The sequence below is a fragment of the Muscardinus avellanarius genome (genome assembly GCF_963383645.1).
Source record: "Muscardinus avellanarius genome assembly, chromosome: 10".
In the NCBI taxonomy this organism is placed as follows: domain Eukaryota; kingdom Metazoa; phylum Chordata; class Mammalia; order Rodentia; family Gliridae; genus Muscardinus; species Muscardinus avellanarius.
In genome coordinates this window covers 109,398,290-109,416,138 of record NC_137796.1, presented here as the reverse complement: position 1 = coordinate 109,416,138, position 17,849 = coordinate 109,398,290, and the positions used below count along the sequence as shown (strand labels likewise).

General features: G+C 54.6%; 1 protein-coding gene across 1 annotated transcript; it reads right to left on the bottom strand.

Moving 5' to 3' along the window:
* Nucleotides 1-6,517: 6,517 nt before the first annotated feature.
* On the bottom strand, nucleotides 6,518-17,678 carry LOC308268857 (UPF0764 protein C16orf89 homolog; the record flags this gene model as incomplete). Its single annotated transcript, XM_080703960.1, is given in 9 exon segments — nucleotides 6,518-6,556; nucleotides 6,558-6,637; nucleotides 8,674-8,754; nucleotides 11,184-11,288; nucleotides 11,891-12,026; nucleotides 13,349-13,466; nucleotides 14,948-15,098; nucleotides 15,317-15,466; nucleotides 17,465-17,678. Coding segments are annotated over 9 exon segments (1,074 nt in total).
* Nucleotides 17,679-17,849: the final 171 nt, after the last annotated feature.

The window sequence follows — 17,849 nt, the reverse complement described above, 5'->3', positions numbered from 1 at the left end:
ATAACTGTTCCCTTCTCCCCAGTTCAGGATCCAGCCAGGAGCTGCACTGAGTCGCCGTGCCTCTTTGGCCGCTCCTAATCTGCAGCACTTTCTCAGCCTTTCTGTCTCTCGTGAGATTGCAGCATTTTGAAAGAGAGGTGGGTCAGCTACATAATTTAAGGGACCTAGTGCAAAATGGAAATGTGGGGGTCCAGGATGGTGGCCCACACCTGCAACCCCAGCAACTGATGTGGGGGATTGCAGGTTCAGTACCACCCTGGGGGACTCAGCGAGACCCTGTCTCAAAATTTTAAAATGGTGGTGGAAGTTGAGGATGTAGTTCAGTGGTAAGGCACCCCTGAATTAAATCCCCTGTAAGGGGGGATGTAGAGACCCTTGTTAAAACAAAAAAAAAAATAGATGTGGTGACCCATACCTGTAATCCCAGTACTTGAGTGGTTGAGACAGGGAGATCACAGGTTTGAAGCCAGCCTCAGCAGCTTACCAAGGCTCTCAACAACCTAGCAAGACTCTATTTTCAAATAAAAAATAAAATAGGGCCAGGGGTATGTAGCTTGGAGATAGAATGCCCCTGCTTCAATCCCCAGCACCACAAAAACAAGTTACAACAAAAATCTATTACGAAGCCGGGCATCGTGGTGCACGCTTATAATCCCAGCATTTGGGAGGCTGAGACAGGCTGGGTTCCCGACCAGCCTCAGCTACTTAGTAAGGCCCTTTGCAACTCAGTGAGACCCCGTTTCAAAATAAATAATAAAAAAAAATAGAGTTGGGGTTGCAGCTCAGAGGTAGAATGCCCCTGGGTTCTATCCCCAGTACTGCAAAAAAAAAAAAAAAAATTAAGAGCCAGGTGTAGCCAGGCGTGTTGGCACATGCTTGTAATCCCAGCATTTGGGAGGCTGAGACTGGAGGATTACGGTTTGCAGACAGCCTCAGCTAGTTAGTGAGGCCCTCTGCAACTCAGAGAGATGCGGTTTCAAAATAAAGAAAAAAAAAAAAAAGGCTGGGTGTTGTGGTGCATGCTTGTAATCCCCGCTCTTGGGAGGCTGAGACAGGAGGATCATGCAGGTTCGAAGCCAGCCTCAGCTGGCTTATGAGACTGTTTCCAAATAAAATATAAAAAATAGGTCTGGGAGTGTAGCCCGGAGATAGAAGGCCCCTGGGTTCCATCCCCAGTACCACCAAAAAAAAATAAAAATAAAAAAATAGGGCAGGGGGTGTAGCATGGAGGTTGAATGCCCCTGAGTTCCATTCCCAAACCCGAAAAAAAAAAAAAAAGCCAGATGTGGTGGCCAATAACCTATAATCCCAGTACTTGGGAGGCTGAGACAGGAGGAACACAGGTTCAAAGTCAGCCTCAGCAACTTAGCAAGACCTTGTTTCCAAATAAAAAAATAAACCATCCCCAACTTCTACCACCCTTTTAAAATTTTGAGATCTGGGGTATAGCTTGGGAATAGAACCCCCCGACACCCCCACCCCCTGCCAGGTTCAGTCCCCAGGACAAAAAAAAAACACCAGATGGATTAAGAATTTCAAAGCTGGGTGTGGAGGCGCACACCAGAGCATCATCTGTGCTTCTCAGGCTGAGCACCTGGTTCCTGCTTCGGGCTGAAGGAGCAGTCCTGCAGAGGACTGGCGGGGCTTCCATCCTCCCGGGGAGGGAGACACCACCAGGTGTGTGCTGAAGGGGCAGGAGAGAGGATGCCTTGCTGGCTGCGGGGGAGGACTCTCCGGCCTGTTTTGACTGAGGCATGGAAAAGGAAAGCAGGTTCTGCTTTGGGTGGGGAGATGGGACCAGCACCCGCAGGTGGGACGTGCCTGACAGCTGCCACGGAAGATGGGCTGGCAAGAGGGGAGATGCGGGTAACTCCGTGAGGGAGGGCAGGCAGGGCCGGGGCCTGCAGGGACGTCCCCTAGGAACCAGTGTGTGTGTGTGTGTGTGTGTGTGTGTGTGTGTGTGTGTGTGTGTGTGTGTGTGTTACTAGGGATGGAACCCAGGGGCATTCTACCTCTGAGCTACACCCCTAGCTCTATTTTTTTTATTCTTTATTTTGAAACAGGGTCTCACAGAGTTGTAAAGGACCTCACTAAGTGAGGCTGGCTGCAAACTGTGATCCTCCTGTCTCAGCCTCCTGAATGCTGGGATTACAAGCGTGCACCACCACGCCCAATTTACCAGTGTGGATTTTTTTTTTTTTTGTGGTCCTGGGGGTGGAGTCCAGGGGCTTTCTACCTCCGGGCTATACTCCTAGACCTATTTTATACTTTATTTGGAAACAGGGTCTCACCAAGTTGCTGAGAGCCTCACTCAGTAGCTGAGGCTGGCTTCGAGCCTGCGTGATCCTCCTGTCTCGGCCTCCCAAGCGCAGGGATTACAAGCGTGCGCCACCACGCCCGGCTTCCAGTGTGGATTTTAACCAAGGTGAAATAGTGAGCCACTGAAAGGCTTATTTTTTTTTAAAGAGCAGTTTTACAAAGATATAGTTTATATGTCATAAAATTCTCCTGCCTTAAGTGTACAATTCAATGACTTTTCACAGATGATCTAGCGCCATTCCAGCAGAGAAAGAAGCCAACCCAGAACATCTTTATCACCCTAATGTACGGTCGTACGGATCTGCTCATATCGAATGTCTGGAAAGGTAAATCCGGAGACAGAAAGCAGATTAGCAGCAGAGCGGCCAGGATGTAGGGGTAGGAAGTGACAGCAGGGAGGCTTTTAAATAGATGATAATGGGATTAGAGTTGAATTTCGTGGCCACCTCTGTGAGCCGGCACATCCTCCCCATGTGAGTTATTCGCAGCGGGTCTGCCTCAGGAGGAGAAACAGGGCCTGTTATTGGTGGGGGGCGTCCAGCCTCTGCCACCGAGCCCGTGCCCGGCTCTTCCTTCTGCTCTTAACTTTTGCAGTGCTGGGATCCAACCCAGGGCTCTGTGCATGCCAGGCAAGCACACTGCCACGGAGATATACCCCCAGCTCTGGTAGATTGCATTTGAGACAGGGACTCACTCAACTGTCCAGGCTGACCCGGATTTTGTGATCCTCCTGCTTCAGCCTCCTGAGTCCTCAGCTGGGATTACAGACATGTGTCATCACACCCAGAAAGCATCAGCCTGTGTGTGTGTGTGTGTGTGTGTGTGTGTGTGTGTGTGTGTGTGTTACTGGGGATTGAACCCAGGGGAATTTTACCCCTGAGTTACACCCCCGGACCTATTTTATTTTTTATTTTATTATTTATTTATTTTATTTACTTATTTTTTATTTTTTGGTGGCACTGGGGTTCCTGGAAACCCTTCTATCTCCAGGCTACACTCCCAGACCTTTTTTTTAAAAAAAAATTTGGAAATAGGGTCTCTTAAGCCAGCGAGGCTCGCTTTGAACCAGCGCGATCTTCCTGTCTCTGCCTTCCAAGTGCGGGGATTAGAAGCCTCCGCTACCACGCCCGGCCCTATTTTATTTTTTAAATTTTTTTTGGTGGTACTGGGGTTCCTGGAAACCCTTCTACCTCTGGGCTATATTCCCAGACCTATTTTTATACTTTTTTATTTGGAAACAGGATCTCTTAAGCCAGCGTGGCTGGCTTCAAACATGCACGATCCTCCTGTCTCTGCCTCCCAAGCGCAGGGATTACAAGCGTGCGCCACCACGCCCGACTATTTTTTAAATTTTTAAACAAGGTCTCGCTAGGTTGGTGTGCATCTCACTACTTCCTGAGGCTGTCCTTGAACCTGCGATCCTCCTGTCTCAGCTTCCCAAGCACTGGATTCAGGCATGCACCACCATGCCTGGCCACATGTTTTTCTTCCGATCCTCTGCGTTGCATTAGGGTTCCCCTTGCTGGAAAGTGACTTCTCAGCACAGATTTTCCTGCCTCCGTTTGGCGCCTTCTGAAACGCATCAGGGCCCAGGGACTAAGTCCTTCCCAATTCAGGAAGGACAGGGCTGGGCATGATTCTTCCTGACCTATTTATGTGCAGTGGACTCTGCAAGGTGGTATACCTGTTCTGGTAGATTTCTCTTTGCGAGGCAATTCAAAGGCAATCCTCTATGCATACGGAGTGCCAAGTGGGTATTAAATTCTGGCTCCTGGTTCCCCAAGACAACAATGACCTCAAAAGCACGTTGGACTTGTGGGTAGAATCCAAGAGTGTTCCTTAAGTGCCTGACAACTTAAGACCATTTGTGGGAGCCAGGTGGGTGGCGGTGTACGCCTGTAACCCCAGTACTGGGAGGTTGAGACAGCAGGCGTGCAGATTGGAGGTCAGCCTCGGCAATTTAGCAAGACTGTTTCTAAATAAAATTTAAAAAATGGCCCTAGAGGTGTAACTTAGAGGTAGAAGGCCCCTGGGTTCAAGCACTAGTATCACTAAATAATTAATTCATTAGTTTAAAGAATTAAAAGGGCTAGGGGTGTAGCTCAGTGGTAGAACACCCCTGGGTTCAATCTCCTGTACCAAATCAATCAATCAATCAGGCGATAGTGGGAAACTGTCCAGGGCCAGCAGTGGGGGCCTGGACAGATGGAGATCCCCCAAACCCCAGGGAGAGATTTAGAAATCTGCCCCATCTCCACTACTGGGTTGTTGGGCTGGGCGCAGAAGGAGCGAAGGGTATTCTAACTCCCTACTGAGGCTCGACTCAGTGTCACCCAAGGATGACCAACAGCTGTTTTCTATTTTCTACCCAAGGCAGAGCAGGATGGTGCTCCGAAAGAGCCTCCCAGCCCCAGGCCCGTGTTGTTAGCGGCGTCTCCATCCTGGAGTCCTGTTCTTACGGGGGTCCGCAGGCAACCTGTTATCAGCACCAGGGACAGCAGCCAACCCCCGACCCAGGCTGCCGGGCCTCTTCTCCATTGCTAGACCGGGGTTGGCGCCCCGGCAACGTGCTTAGGCACCTTCACATTGAGTCAGAAGATGGGTAGGAACCATGAACAAGCCGGGCGTGGGGGCGCACACTTGTCATCCCAGCATTCGGGAGGCAGAGACCGGAGGATCACGGTTTGCGGACAGCCTCGGCTACTTAGTGAGGCCCTCTGCAACTCAGTGAGGCCCTGTTTCAAAATAAAGAATAAGAAATAGGGCTGGGGTGTAGCTCAGAGGTAGAATGCCCCTGGGTTCCATCCCCAGTACCGCCACCCCCCAAAAAAACCAACCATGAGCGGTGAACAGGAGGGATGCTGAGGAGTCAGACGCCCCTTCCCGCCGCTTGGGGACGTGCCCCAGGTAAATAACGTTAGCATCCCGCAGTGGGTGGTACTGACCGCGTACTTAGTACGTGATCGGACCTGTTTTCGGCACCCTGCAAACACAATTCTTATCACAGTGGAGGAAATACCAAGGTTGGCGCCGTTACCATCCCAATGCTTCTGAGGAGGAAACTGAGTCACAGAGAAGCTAAGGACTTCCTCAGGGATACAGAGCGCTGGGGTTTGAACCCAGGCAGCCTGGGCACAGAGCCATGGTGCTAACCACAACACACCACACTGCCTTTGCAAAGCGCCATGATGAGGTGATGTCATTACCACAAGAGTTCTTTGCATAGGATATAAAAATGACACACGGCCTCTCGCGGTCACTCTTGAGTTCCAGCTCATGATTCAAGACAGCCTTCCCTCTGCCCCGGGGAAGGATGCAGTCAGCAGCTGTTAAGGCTCCAGCATGTGGGCGCCATGGTGGAGGTCCCCTCCAAAACTCATGCTGCAATTTCTTGCCTCTGTTGACAGTATTCGGAGGTTGGACGTTATAGAGGTGACTACGTCCCGATCTCTGCCCCTGAGCAGGGTCCCGTTTTACTCTTTTTTTTTTTTGTTGTTGTTTGTGATACTGGGGATGGAACCCAGGGGCATTGTACGTCCAGGCTACGTCCCTAGCCCTCTTTTTTAGTTTCTTTTTTACTTTTTTGAGACAGGGTCTCACTAAGTAGCTGAGGCTGCCTGCGCACCGTGATCCTCTAGTCTCAGCCTCCCGAATAGTGGGATTAAAAGTGTGCACCACCATGCCTGGCCCCTGTTTTACTCTTAGAGCTGGCTCATGACCAGGGGAGTGGTTTTGTTAAAAGTTTAGTTCTGCCCCCATCTTGCACACACTCCCACGATGCCACATCAAAGCCCTGGCTAGATGCCCGCGTCATACTCTTGGTCTTGCCAGCCTCCAGGACAACAGGCCCAATAAACGACTGTTTGTAAGTTCCCCAGTTCATTCTGTTGTAGCAGCAGAACACATACTAAGACAGTGGGTCTCTAGAATTGGTGTTGAACGGAACTGGAGATGCGGAACAGAGACTGAGAGTCCTGAGGCTGAGAACAACGAGACTCAACTCCAACAGATGGACTGTGCTCTAAATGTATTCCCCGGCCCGCACCCTCCCGGCCCTGCTCCCTCGGGGCTTCCCGGCACCCAGGCCATGACCCAGGGTGGCCTTCCTCAGCTGCCTCCTCCTTGGGATGCGACCCAGGCCCCAGGACCCGAGGAAGGAGCACTGCAGCAGGGTGGAAGCGGCCATCTCAGTCACCTCTCACTGGTGACCCTGTGGACGGATGTGGCCCTCTGTCTGCTGGGGGGTAAGTGGCCAGGACGTAGAGGAAGCCGCCCAGGGCCGCGACCGCCATGGCTGTGTTGTGGCAGGAGCAGCCGTCTGCGGGAGAGAGAGCTGGTGAGTGGGACTGTGGCAGCTGTGGCTTCCTTTTTTTAAAAATTTTTTTATTTATTGGTACTCAAGGTAGTTAAACCTCTGAGCTCCACCTCATCCCCCCGCCCCCCCTTTTTTTTTTAACTGCAGATGGAACCCAGGGGCATTCTACCTTCAAGTTACACCCCCAGCCCTATTTTTTAGTCTTTTTATTTTTCAAAACAGGGTCTCACTGAGTTGCAAAGGGCCTTGCTAAGTAGCTGAGGCTGTTCATGAACCATGATCCTCCAGTTTCAGCCTCCCGAATGCTGGGATTACAAGCGTGCCTGGCGCTCGCTTGCGCGCGCGCTCTCTCTCTCTCTCTCTCTCTCTCTCTCTCTCTCTCTTTCTTTACAGTACTGGGGATGGAACCCAGGAACATTCGACCTCCAAGCTACACCACCTGCCCTATATTTTATTCTTTATTTTGAAACGGGCTCTCACTAAGTTGCAGAGGGCCTCACTAAGTAGCTGAGGCTGTTTTCGAATGGCGATCCTCCAGTCTCAGCCTCCCGAATGTTGGGATTACAAGCATGCGGCACCACACCCGGCTTCTCATCCTTTTTTTAAGGCTAGCCTCAAACTTGCAATCCTCCGGTCTCAGCCTCCCAAGTACTGGGATTATAGCACGCTCCACCACGCCCGGTCAGCCTTGACCTTTTTGCCACACAGTCCCTCATAAGCATCTACTGGATGTCACCCAGCCACCTTGCTGGGCGCCATGAGAGCTGGGATGCCCTGCTCAAGCCCGCTGTGCTGGGCTCTCTGCGGCTCCCCCAGCTGGTGCCTCTACTGGATACACTGATGCAGGGGAATGAAGGCCCAGCGCCTTGGCTGAGGGGAGGGGTCTAGGGGGCAGTTTGTGTGTGGAATCATCCCCCCACGCTCAGTCCAGGAGGTGACCAAGGTCACACCCTGTCCAGGTCCTCCTCCGCCTTAGCCAGTTCTCACAAAGTCAGTCTGGGGCCCTGCATGGGACCTTCTAAGAAGAGAAAACCGCAAGCTGGGTATGGTGGTGCATGCCTGTTATCCCAGTACTCGGAAGGCTGAGACAGGTTCGCAGGTTCAAGGACAACCGCAGCAATATAGCGAGATACTCAGTAACCTAGTGATACCCTGTTTCAAAAAAAAAAAAAATTAGAAAGGGCTGGAGGTGTATCTTGGAGGTGGAGTGCCCTGATCCCCATGCACAAAACAGATTTTGAGACGGGAAGGGCCCGGCCAGCTCCCCTAGAGGGAGAGAGAAGGCAGGTTTCAAGGTGAGTTACTAAACCTGGCAGCTCGCAGGGCCTGTTACATGCCAAATGCCACCAGAAGCATTTTGCAACAGGACTGTTAACCCAAGGGCCCTATCAATGGCACTCTTTGGCTCCCATTTTATAGACAAAGAAACTGAGGCCCAGAGACCTTGAGCGACTCCCACAGTGAGTGAGAGGCAGAAGCCGGGTCCGAGCTTAAGGCCAGAAGCCTGACTTCACCCTGGGCTGCTGTTTCCTCTCCCAGGGCTGACTCTGGGTCCTTGGGCATGCGGCATAAATGAAGGGAAGAGTGCGCCCCTCCCGGGCCGTCTCCCAGGCTGCTGGTCCACCTGGAGGCCGGGAAGGCCTTGGACTGTGGGGCTGCTCCACGTCCCGGCTTGCCGACCCCTCCCAACTGCACTTGTTCCCTGAATTCAAGTCCCTCTGTTGAAGTTGCAGGTGCAGGTCGCAGCCTCCTGAGCTCACCTTGACTGCACGGGTTGTCTCTAGGATTTTGACAACACACCGAAACCTCACTCATGTTCCTCTAGTGGGAGATTAGAGGAACGAGGACTCCCCACCTTCTAGAGGAGGTGATCAGAGACGCCTGCCTCCTCTCCACCTCCCAAACAGGAAGGCCCTGGGGCTCTCCGTGATACAGGGGCCTCTCTGCTGTGAGGACAGCTGTGTCGGAGAATGAACAGGCGCTGGCCTCGGCTGTCTAGGGTGCGCACGTCAAGGAGGCCCCCTGGGAGGCTTCGTTACCTGCGAACTGTCTTTCTCGCCTCTTCACCCTCCTCAGCAGGTGCTGTTGGTACAGAGGGGCTGCAGGCTCATCCTCAACAGCTGGAGAGAGAGAAAGGTGGACATCTCAAGATTGTGTGTGTGTGTGTGTGTGTGTGTGTGTGTGTGTGTGTGAGAGAGAGAGAGAGAGAGAGAGAGAGAGAGACAGACAGACAGACAGACAGGGGATTGACCCAAGGGTGCTGTCCCACTGAGCCACACCTCAGCCATTTCTGTCTTTAGACAAGTTCTTGCTAGCCGGGCGTGGTGGCGCACGCTTGTAATCCCCGGGCTTGAGAGGCTGAGACAGGAGGATCACACAGGTTCGAAGCCAGCATCAGCTACTTAGTGAGGCTCTCAGCAACTTGGTGAGACCCTGTTTCCAAATAAAGTATAAAATAGGTCTGGGAGTATAGCCCGGAGGTAGAAAGCCTCTGGGTTCCACCCCCAGTACCACCAAAAAAAAAAAAAAAAAAAAAAAAAGTTCTTGCTAAATTGCCTGGACTGGACTCTGATCCTCTTGCCTTAGCCTCCCGGGCACCCAGACCTCAAGATAGATGTGTGTGTGTGTGTGTGTGTGTGTGTGTGTGTGTGTGTGTGTGTGTTACTGGAGATTAAAGCCAGGGGCATTCTACCTCTAAGCTATACCCATAGCCTTTCCTATTTTTTTTTTATTTTGAAAAGGGCCTCATTAGCCAGGTATGGTGGTGCACACTTGTAATCCCAGTATTTAGAGGCTGAAACAGGAGGATCATGGTTTGCGGGCAGCCTCAACTACTTAGTGAGGCCCTTTTAAACTCAGTGAGACCCTGTTTCAAAATAAAGAGTAAAAAATAGGGCTGGGGGTGTAGCTCGGAGGTAGAATGTCCGAGTTCCATCCCAGTACTACAAAAACCAAAGCAACAAAAAATGACACTCTGAGCTGGGTGGGGTGGCGCACACCTATAATCCCAGTACTTGAGGGTGAGACAAAAGGGTCACAGACTCAAGGCCAACCCCAGCACTCGGACCCTGCTTCAAAATAAAAATAAAAAGGAGCCGGGCATGGTGGTGCCCACTTGTAATCCCAGTACTTGGGAGGCTGAGGCGAGAGGATCACAGTTCGCAGGCAGCCTTAGCAGCTTAGTGAGGTCCTCTGCATCTTAGTGAGACCCTGTTTCAAAATAAAGAATAAAAAATAGGGCTGAGGGTGTAGCTCAGAGGTGGAATGCCTCTGGGTTCAATCCTCGGTACTGCTAAATAAATAAATAAATAAATAAATAAATCAGTAAATAAATAAATGGCGGGGGGGGTAGCTTGGAGGTAGAATGTTCTTGGGTTCACTCCCCAGTACCAAACAGCAACAACAGTAACAACAATAACAACAGAAGGTAAACACCACGCTCCCCTGTTTCAGAAGCAGAGCTCCTTGGAGCCCCCGAGCTTCTCGTGAAGGACAGAGCGTGCCTAGGAGCCGCCCTGGGCCCGGCTCGGAGGCAGCTGCGCAGTTACTTCTGTCCTCCCTCACACGCAGGACATGGCTACGACTTTGCTCCTTTACTTACAGATGAAATGGAGGCTCAGAGAGTGAGGTGACTCACCCCAAAACAACCAGCTGCCGAGTGTGGGTGCTGGAAGGGCGGGGCCCGCGCCTCCCGCCCTCCTCGGGGAGTGCTCCCTGACTGCTGAGAAAGGATCGTCCCCAGCGCTGATTTCTTGCTTGGACCGGTGTCTCCTTCACCGAACCTACCATCATTTCACCTACTGACTTTTTTTTTTTTTTCAGTACTGAGGATGGAACCCAGAGGCATTCTACGTCCGAGCTACACCCCCAGCCCTATTTTGTGTGTGTGTGTGTATGTGTGTGTGTGGTAATGGGGATGGAACCCAGGGGCCTTCTACCTCCAGGCTATATTCCCAGACCTATTTTTTAATATTTTGTTTGGAAACAGGGTCTCACTAAGTAGCTGAGGCTAGCTTTGAACTGAGTGATCCTCCTGTCTCAGTACTGGGATTCCAAGCGTGCACCACCACGCCCAGCTTCTCAACCCTATTTTTAAATTATTTTGAAACAGGGTCTCACTGAGCTGCAAAGGGCCTCACTAAGCAAGTGAGGCCATCCACAAACCGTGATCCTCCTGTCTCAGCCTCCCAAATGCTGGATTACGAGAGTGCACCACCACGCCCAGCCTTACTGACTTCTTTGGGGGATTCTGGCCTCTTTTCCTTGGGCTCTGACTTCCCCAGAGCCCAGGCAGTATCAGGTGCGTTAGCAGGTACTAGTGAATACCCCTGGGATGAATGAATTTGCTAATACAGATGTAGGGGCCAGCCTCTCTGAAGGCTGCCTCCCAACCTGCAGAACTTGGGCTTCCGAAGCTCCAGGCATATTTCCACCTGCGATGTGAGCGCACACAGGCCCATGCGTGTTACAGATTTCCCTCGGTGCCCTACACCAGTGCACCTCTCCCCACCAGCACCCTCCCCACCACCTGGGCGGAAGCGCGGCTCACCAGGCCTCCCGAAGCAGCCTTCCCACGGCTTCTGCCAGCTGAGAATGGCCTCCAACCACTGGAGCTTGTAGAAGTCGGAGAAGCCGCCGATTCCACAGAACATGACTGGGGACCAACACGAGGTCGTCTGTGGCCTGTCTCCCGGGCCACCCTCCCTCTCTCCCAGCCACCTGCGTCCTCCTGCCTGGCGAGGAAGGGCCAGGCGGTGGGTGCAGGACACCGGAGCCAGGAGGACCCCGCTGGAGGCCTTGCCTCAGCAACCAGGGGCTCCCAGGGCTGTGTCCCGACTCCTCCTTAGGCCCTGATCACAGAGCTCTCAAAAGTCAGGGTGTGGGAGGGGCTCGGACACCCACACCCAGGAGCGGTGGCCCAGGGGCTCTAGTCAGCCGTCAGTCTGTCTGTCTGTCTGTCCTGAACTACTCTGTCACGGGGTCAGCCTTTGGGGGCAGCTAGCAGTCACACGGGGACAGGTCAACCTAGGATGCCCAGTTACATATCAGCTCCTGATACACAGTGAATACATTTTTTAGTATATCTCACAATATTTTGGATATACTTATACCAAAAGCTGTCTCAATGCTGAAGTTCAAATTCAGCTGAGCACCTTATATTTTTACTTAATTTACTCGTGTGTGTGTGTGTGTGTGTGTGTGTGTGTGTGTGTGTCTGTCCCGTGGCCTTTCCCCGGGGCGGAAGGCCGAGCGCACTGTTCTCCATGAAGAGGTCCCGGGTGGCGTAGGCGTATCCGACGGCCTCAGCTCTCCGGTTCAGCTCCATCATGTTGGCGCAGAACACGCTGATGTAGTGCTGGCTCTGGCGGAACAGACCCTCGGCGCACCCTTTCTGGGGGACACAAGCACGGAGAGGAGGAGGTCGGTGTGCAGGGGACTAGCCCGCGGGGGTGGTCTTGCAGGGCTGGGGCTGGGCGGCTCCCCACCCGCGCTCCAGCCCGCTCCATCACCGGGGGCCAGAGAGTGCTGTGGGGGGGGGACCCTGGCTCTGCCTCAAGGTCCCCTCCCAAAATCTACAGGCCGTTAGGAGTTGCACCAGCTGGCTCAGGCTCCAGAGGGCAGTGCCGCGGGGGGATGCTCACACGGCGTCAAACACTAGGGGGCGCTCTGCAGCCGCCCCCAGCACAGGGCCCGGGAACTGTGGACTAACCACTCAAAGTGTGGGCCCTGGACCTGGCTGGTCACTACCCGTGCCCAGAGGGAACAGGAATCGAGAGCAGGCTTTAGGAACGTCTGTAGCCAGGGTCAAAGTAAGGGATTCAAACACCTATTGAATCTAATAAACGGGATCATTTAGCTCATAATTTGGTATTTATGGCATTTATAAAAATATTCGTCTGTCATGGCTTGAAAGAAATCCCAATTTAAGAGCCGGGCACGGTGGGGCATGCCTGTAGTCCCACTACTTGGGAGGCTTAGACAGGAGGATCACAGGTTTGAGGCCAGCCTCAACAACTTAGCAAGACCTTCAGCAACCTAGTGAGAACCTGTTTCTAAATAAAAAAATAAAATAGGACTGTGGGTGTATGTTGGAGGTAGAATGCCTCTGGGTTTAGTCCCCAGTACCGCAAAACAAAACGTAGCAAGCAGGGGATTTCTGGGCACTGAATAACTGAATAACTCTGTGTGTGTGTGTGTGTGTGTGTGTGTGTGTGTGTGTGTGTGTGGTTCTGGGGATGGAACCCAGGGGCATTCTATCTCTGAGCTACACCCCTAGCCCTATTTTTAAAAATTCTTTATTTTGAAACAGGGTCTCACTGAGTTGCAAAGGACTTCACTAAGTAGTTGAGGGCTGCAAACCACAGTCCTCCTATCTCAGCCTCCCAAATGCTGGGATTTCAAGCATGAGCCACTCCGCCTGGCTTTTATTCATTTATTTTTAAATAGAGTCTCACTAAGTTGCTGAGGCTGGCCTGGAACCCGCAATCCTCCTGTCTCAGCTTCCTGAAGCTGGGATTACAGCTGCGTTCGTTCCACCCCGCCTGGCTGCCCACTGCTAATTAATCAGCTCTACCGGGCAGGGGGAGGATGTCTCCACCCTCCCTCCACGGCCAAAACACGAACGCAAAAGCTGCTTAATTTCCTGATGCGCTGCGGACAGAACCAGCTGCCCGGGCCCTTCTTGTCCAGCCTCCCTCGCCCCTCTGCACTCACCATGGATGCCCAGAGGAAGTAGAGCAGCTGGTGGGACAGCCTGTAGCCCGAGCAGCCCGGCTGGGTCATGAGGCTGGTGCAGAAGTCGGAGAGCTCGCAGGGCCGGCTGCCGTTGGGCCTGGGGAAGCAGCGAGCTGTTCAGGGCCCGGCTCCGGCCGCTCGGCTGCCCAGGCTGCGGACCCCAGCTGATGGTTAGAACCCTTGCGGCTCCAGCCTGGGCGCGGGCTGGCCGGATACAACACAGGACGCCTGGGTCTTCTTGATTTGCTAAACCTGTCCCCTTAGCTGGGGAACTGGCTCTGGAGCTGTCTTGGATTTGGGAAGCCACCAGGGGGCTTCCAGCTGCTCCGTGGACTTCCCAAAGGCATCGTTCCTGTCCCCCGCCCCACAGCGGACGGTGGACTCCTGAATTTGACAGCTTGGGGAGTCTGCACCCCAAATGCACACTAGGTGACAAACCGCAAGACATAAAAGAGAAAAGGGGGGCCTGAGCACAGCCCCTCGGGGCTGCAGCGGTGACCTGGCCCCAACTCCTTTCTTTCCTTTCCTTTTTATTTTTTTTGCGGTAGTAGAGATGGAACCCAGGGGTATTCTACCTCCGAGTCACACCCCCAGCCCTATTTTTTTTTATCCTTTATTTCGAAGCAGGGACTCACCGAGTTGCAAAGGGCCTCACTAAGTAGTTGAGGCTGTCCACGAACCACAATCCTCCTGTCTCAGCCTCCCGAATGCTGGGATTACAAGTGTGCACCACAATGCTGGGCTTTCCCGACCCTATTTTTAATTTTAATTTTTGTGGTACTGAGGATGGATCCCAGGAACATTCTACCTCCGAGCTACATCCTAGCCCTATTTTTTAGTCTTTTTGTTTTTTGAAACAGGGTCTCACTGAGTTGCAAAGGGCCTCACTAAGTAATAGCTGAGGCTGTCTGTGAACCGCGCTCCTCCTGTCTCAGCCTCCCAGATGCTGGGATTACAAGCGTGCGCCACCACGCCCGGCTGCCCCAACTCCTTCCTAAAGGATGCTGATGAGATGGATGGTACCTGCTGTTTATTCTGCCCTGAGCGGGCACTTAGGGCTACTCTGGGCCTTGCTCCAAGCCCACCCCACGCAGAATAAAACAGGGAGCGAGACGAGTCTCAGTCCTGTCTTCTCTGACCCACAACAGCCCCTTGGGAAGACAGGACAGTAAAAATAATAACTATATATATATATATATATATATATATATATATATATATATGCTGAAACTGCGCTGAAGTGCGGGGAGGGCCCCGCCCAAGGAAGCCTTAAGCGGAGCCCAGACCTCTTCCGGGTAGTGATTTGCCCAGGCAGGGGCTGGGTGGGCGGAGCCAAGGCTTAGAAGGGGGCGGTGCCATTTAGGGGTCTCAGGGGCTGGGCGGAGGAGACCGGCCTTGTTCTGGAGCAGTGGTCCGCTGAGGACTCTTGGGGGTGGGCCGGGGTCCCCACGCCGTGGTGTGGGGGAGTGGGGCCGAGGGCCGGGCGGGGCGGCCGGCGGGCTGCAGGGGGTCGCGCCTGTGGGTGCATGCAGCCTGCGGGCAGGGGTCTCTAGGCTCTGGGGGGGTCCGGCGGCGCACCCGGTTCCCAGCAGCTGCACCAGGCACGCGTCGCTGCTGGCCTCGGAGAAGGAGTCCTGCGGCTCCAGCGCGGGGTACACCAGGGAGGCGTTGGTGCGGGTCCAAGCGCGGGGCAGCTTCCAAAACCCGGGCTCCAGGCTGGGCTGGAACTCTGGCAGGGGAGAGGGGCGGTGCGGGAGCCACCTGCCGGCCCAGCCCAGGCCCTGGGCGGCCCTGCCCGCGACAGGGGCCGCTCCTCCCCGCCTTTGCTAGTCGGCGCCGTCGGATGCCCCACCAAGACAGGTGCAGGGCTGGGACGGGCTTTGGTGAGCGGGGAGGCCTCGGCTGGGCTACTGCAGCGACGAAGCCACGGGGCGGCCCTGCGGTTACCTCGCAGGTACTTGGGGTCACTCAGCTTGAGGTAGAAGAGGGATCTGCGCAGGAGCGTCTCCAGCTTGTTGGCCAGTTGCCGGGCGCGCAGGCTCAGCGGCCGCAGCAGGGGGTCGGGCGCCCACTCCTCCTGCACACCTCGGAGCTGCACTGGGAGGGGACACAAACCGTCGTCCCGCCATCGCGCTGTGACGCCATCCCGCCATCGCGAGGTGATACCACCCCGCCATCGAGCTGTGGCGCCATCTCGCCATCGCACGGTGACGTCATCCCAGTACCGCACGGTGACGCCACTCCTTTATCGTGCTGTGACGCCATCCCGCCATCGCGAGGTGATGCCACCCCGCCATCGAGCTGTGGCGCCATCTCGCCATCGCACGGTGACGTCATCCCAGTATCGCACGGTGACGCCACTCTTCCATCGCGCTGTGACGTCCATTCCGCCATTGCGCTGTGACGTCATCCCACCATCCGCTGTCCCGATCCAGAGCCCTCTGCCTTCCCTCCACACCAAGGGTCAGGAGAGAGGATTCTCTGAGCTGATTGGAAATTAAGCCTCCGTGGGGAGGGTTTGGGTAATGGGAGGGGGTCAGAGGGACTAGAAAGCGGTGGTTAAGAGCTTGGTATCTGGAGTTAGGCCTGGGTTTATGTCCTGATCCACTTTTTATGGGATTTCTTGTGTGTGTGTGTGTGTGTGTGTGTGTGTGTGTGTGTGTGTGTGTGGTACTGGGGATGGAACTCAGGGGCATTCTACCTCTGAGCAACACCCCTAGCCCTATTTTTATTCTTTATTTTGAAACGGGGTCTCACTGAGTTGCAAAGGGCCTCACTAAGTAGCTGAGACTGTGAACCGCGATCCTCCTGGCTCAGCCTCCCAAAGCTGGGATTGCAAGCGTGCGCCACCACGCCCGGCTCTTTCTTTGGATTTCTGTCTATCTTTCTTTGTCTGTAAAATGGGGCCAGCGACAGACAGTCGACAGTCATTGGACAGGGCTTACTTCCTGGAAGGCACTGTAAGGATTAGATAAGCTAATGTATAGAGAGAGCTTAACACACTATCAAAGCAAGCACTTAATGAAGTTCCGCCGCCAGCATTAGTTAAGCAGAGCTGGAGTCTGCGTCCCAGAGGGAGAGCAGGCAGGGCTCCGGGTGGGGGCCCTTTGCCCCTAGCCTCAGTGCCACTTGTCTCCCACCTGAAGCACTGTCATGGGTCCCTAAAAGCTCTGTGGGCCCGCGGCACCCTGCCTGCTGTGTGTAAGGGGGAAGCCGGTCCTAGGGATTATGATTATTGTTAATTTCTACAGGAGTTTGAGGCTGGGCTGGAGTTGATGGACCACCGATACCTCTCGTCTCACCCTAGTCCTGGCCTGGAGGGGAGAGGGCAGGGTCTTGGGGCTCTCCAGGATTCTCCCTGGAGGCCAGGGGTTGGGTGAGGACATGGAGATGCCAGGTGGCCTCCAGGAGGCTGACTGCCCGGGGCACCTCCTGCTCAGAGTCAGGTGGGCAGAGAGGCCTGCTGAAACACAGAGAGGGCTGGGGAGAGGCCCACGGCCTGGGCCCGGGCTGACCTGGGCCTGGGGTCTGGGTCACTTGGCTAGGGTGGCCTGGGGGAGGGGCTCAGTGCTGTGTGTGTGTGTGTGTGTGTGTGTGTGTGTGTGTCTACGTATGTGTGTGTCCCTGCACCCCTTGGCCTGTCTCCAGCCCTCTCAGAGCTAAGCAAACACTTGGCCTCCTGTGTTCTCACGACCTTTAGGCGGCTCTGACTGGATGTGCAGGTAGCTGGGAGGAGCCCGTCCTGAGGTTACCCAGTGTCCCCGCTTTGTCCCTCCCCACACTCACGCAGGGGAGGAGGCCTTCCTGGTAACAGCTGTCAAAAGGGCTCTCTCGGGGGGGCCCCCTCTTTCCTGGCCTGGCAAATGCATCGTTTCCTTCTGAGAATACAATTTCCCAATCATTTCTCATGTTGCCCTTAAATCCTTCCTGCTTCCAGAAGAAGACTTGATAACAGCCGGCAGAGCCCCAGATTCTGGCAGAAGCGCCCCCCTTCTTACACAGCCAAGGCAGCAGACTCTCCAGCGCCAGGAGGTCGCCAGGCCCCGGGGGACGGGTCTCCCAGTGGCCAGCGTGGGCGAACGGGGGCTCACGCACCTTCTAGCACCTGGAACCCCACCACGCCATCCAGGTTGATTCCGGGCAGCCTCTCTTCCAGGAACACGGCGGCTCTCTCCAGCGCGGACAGGATCACGCCTGCGATGGCGGCCTTCCCCTCGGAGGTGTCCAGCCAGGGCAGTGAGGAGGGCTGCAGCGGCCCCGGGGCCCGGAGCAGGAGCAGCAGCAGCAGCAGCAGCCCGGGCCTCGCCATGGCTGGCTTCTGCTCTCTGCGGGCCGCAACTGCCACTCCAGGGACCAGCTGGATGCTTCTCCACGCCCCTCCTGCCTCCTCCTCCACCCCTTCCCTCTGCAGACAGCTGGCGGGGCGGGGTGGACGTGTGGCCCCAGGAGGCCTGGGCAAAGGGCTCTGGGCTGCCCGGGA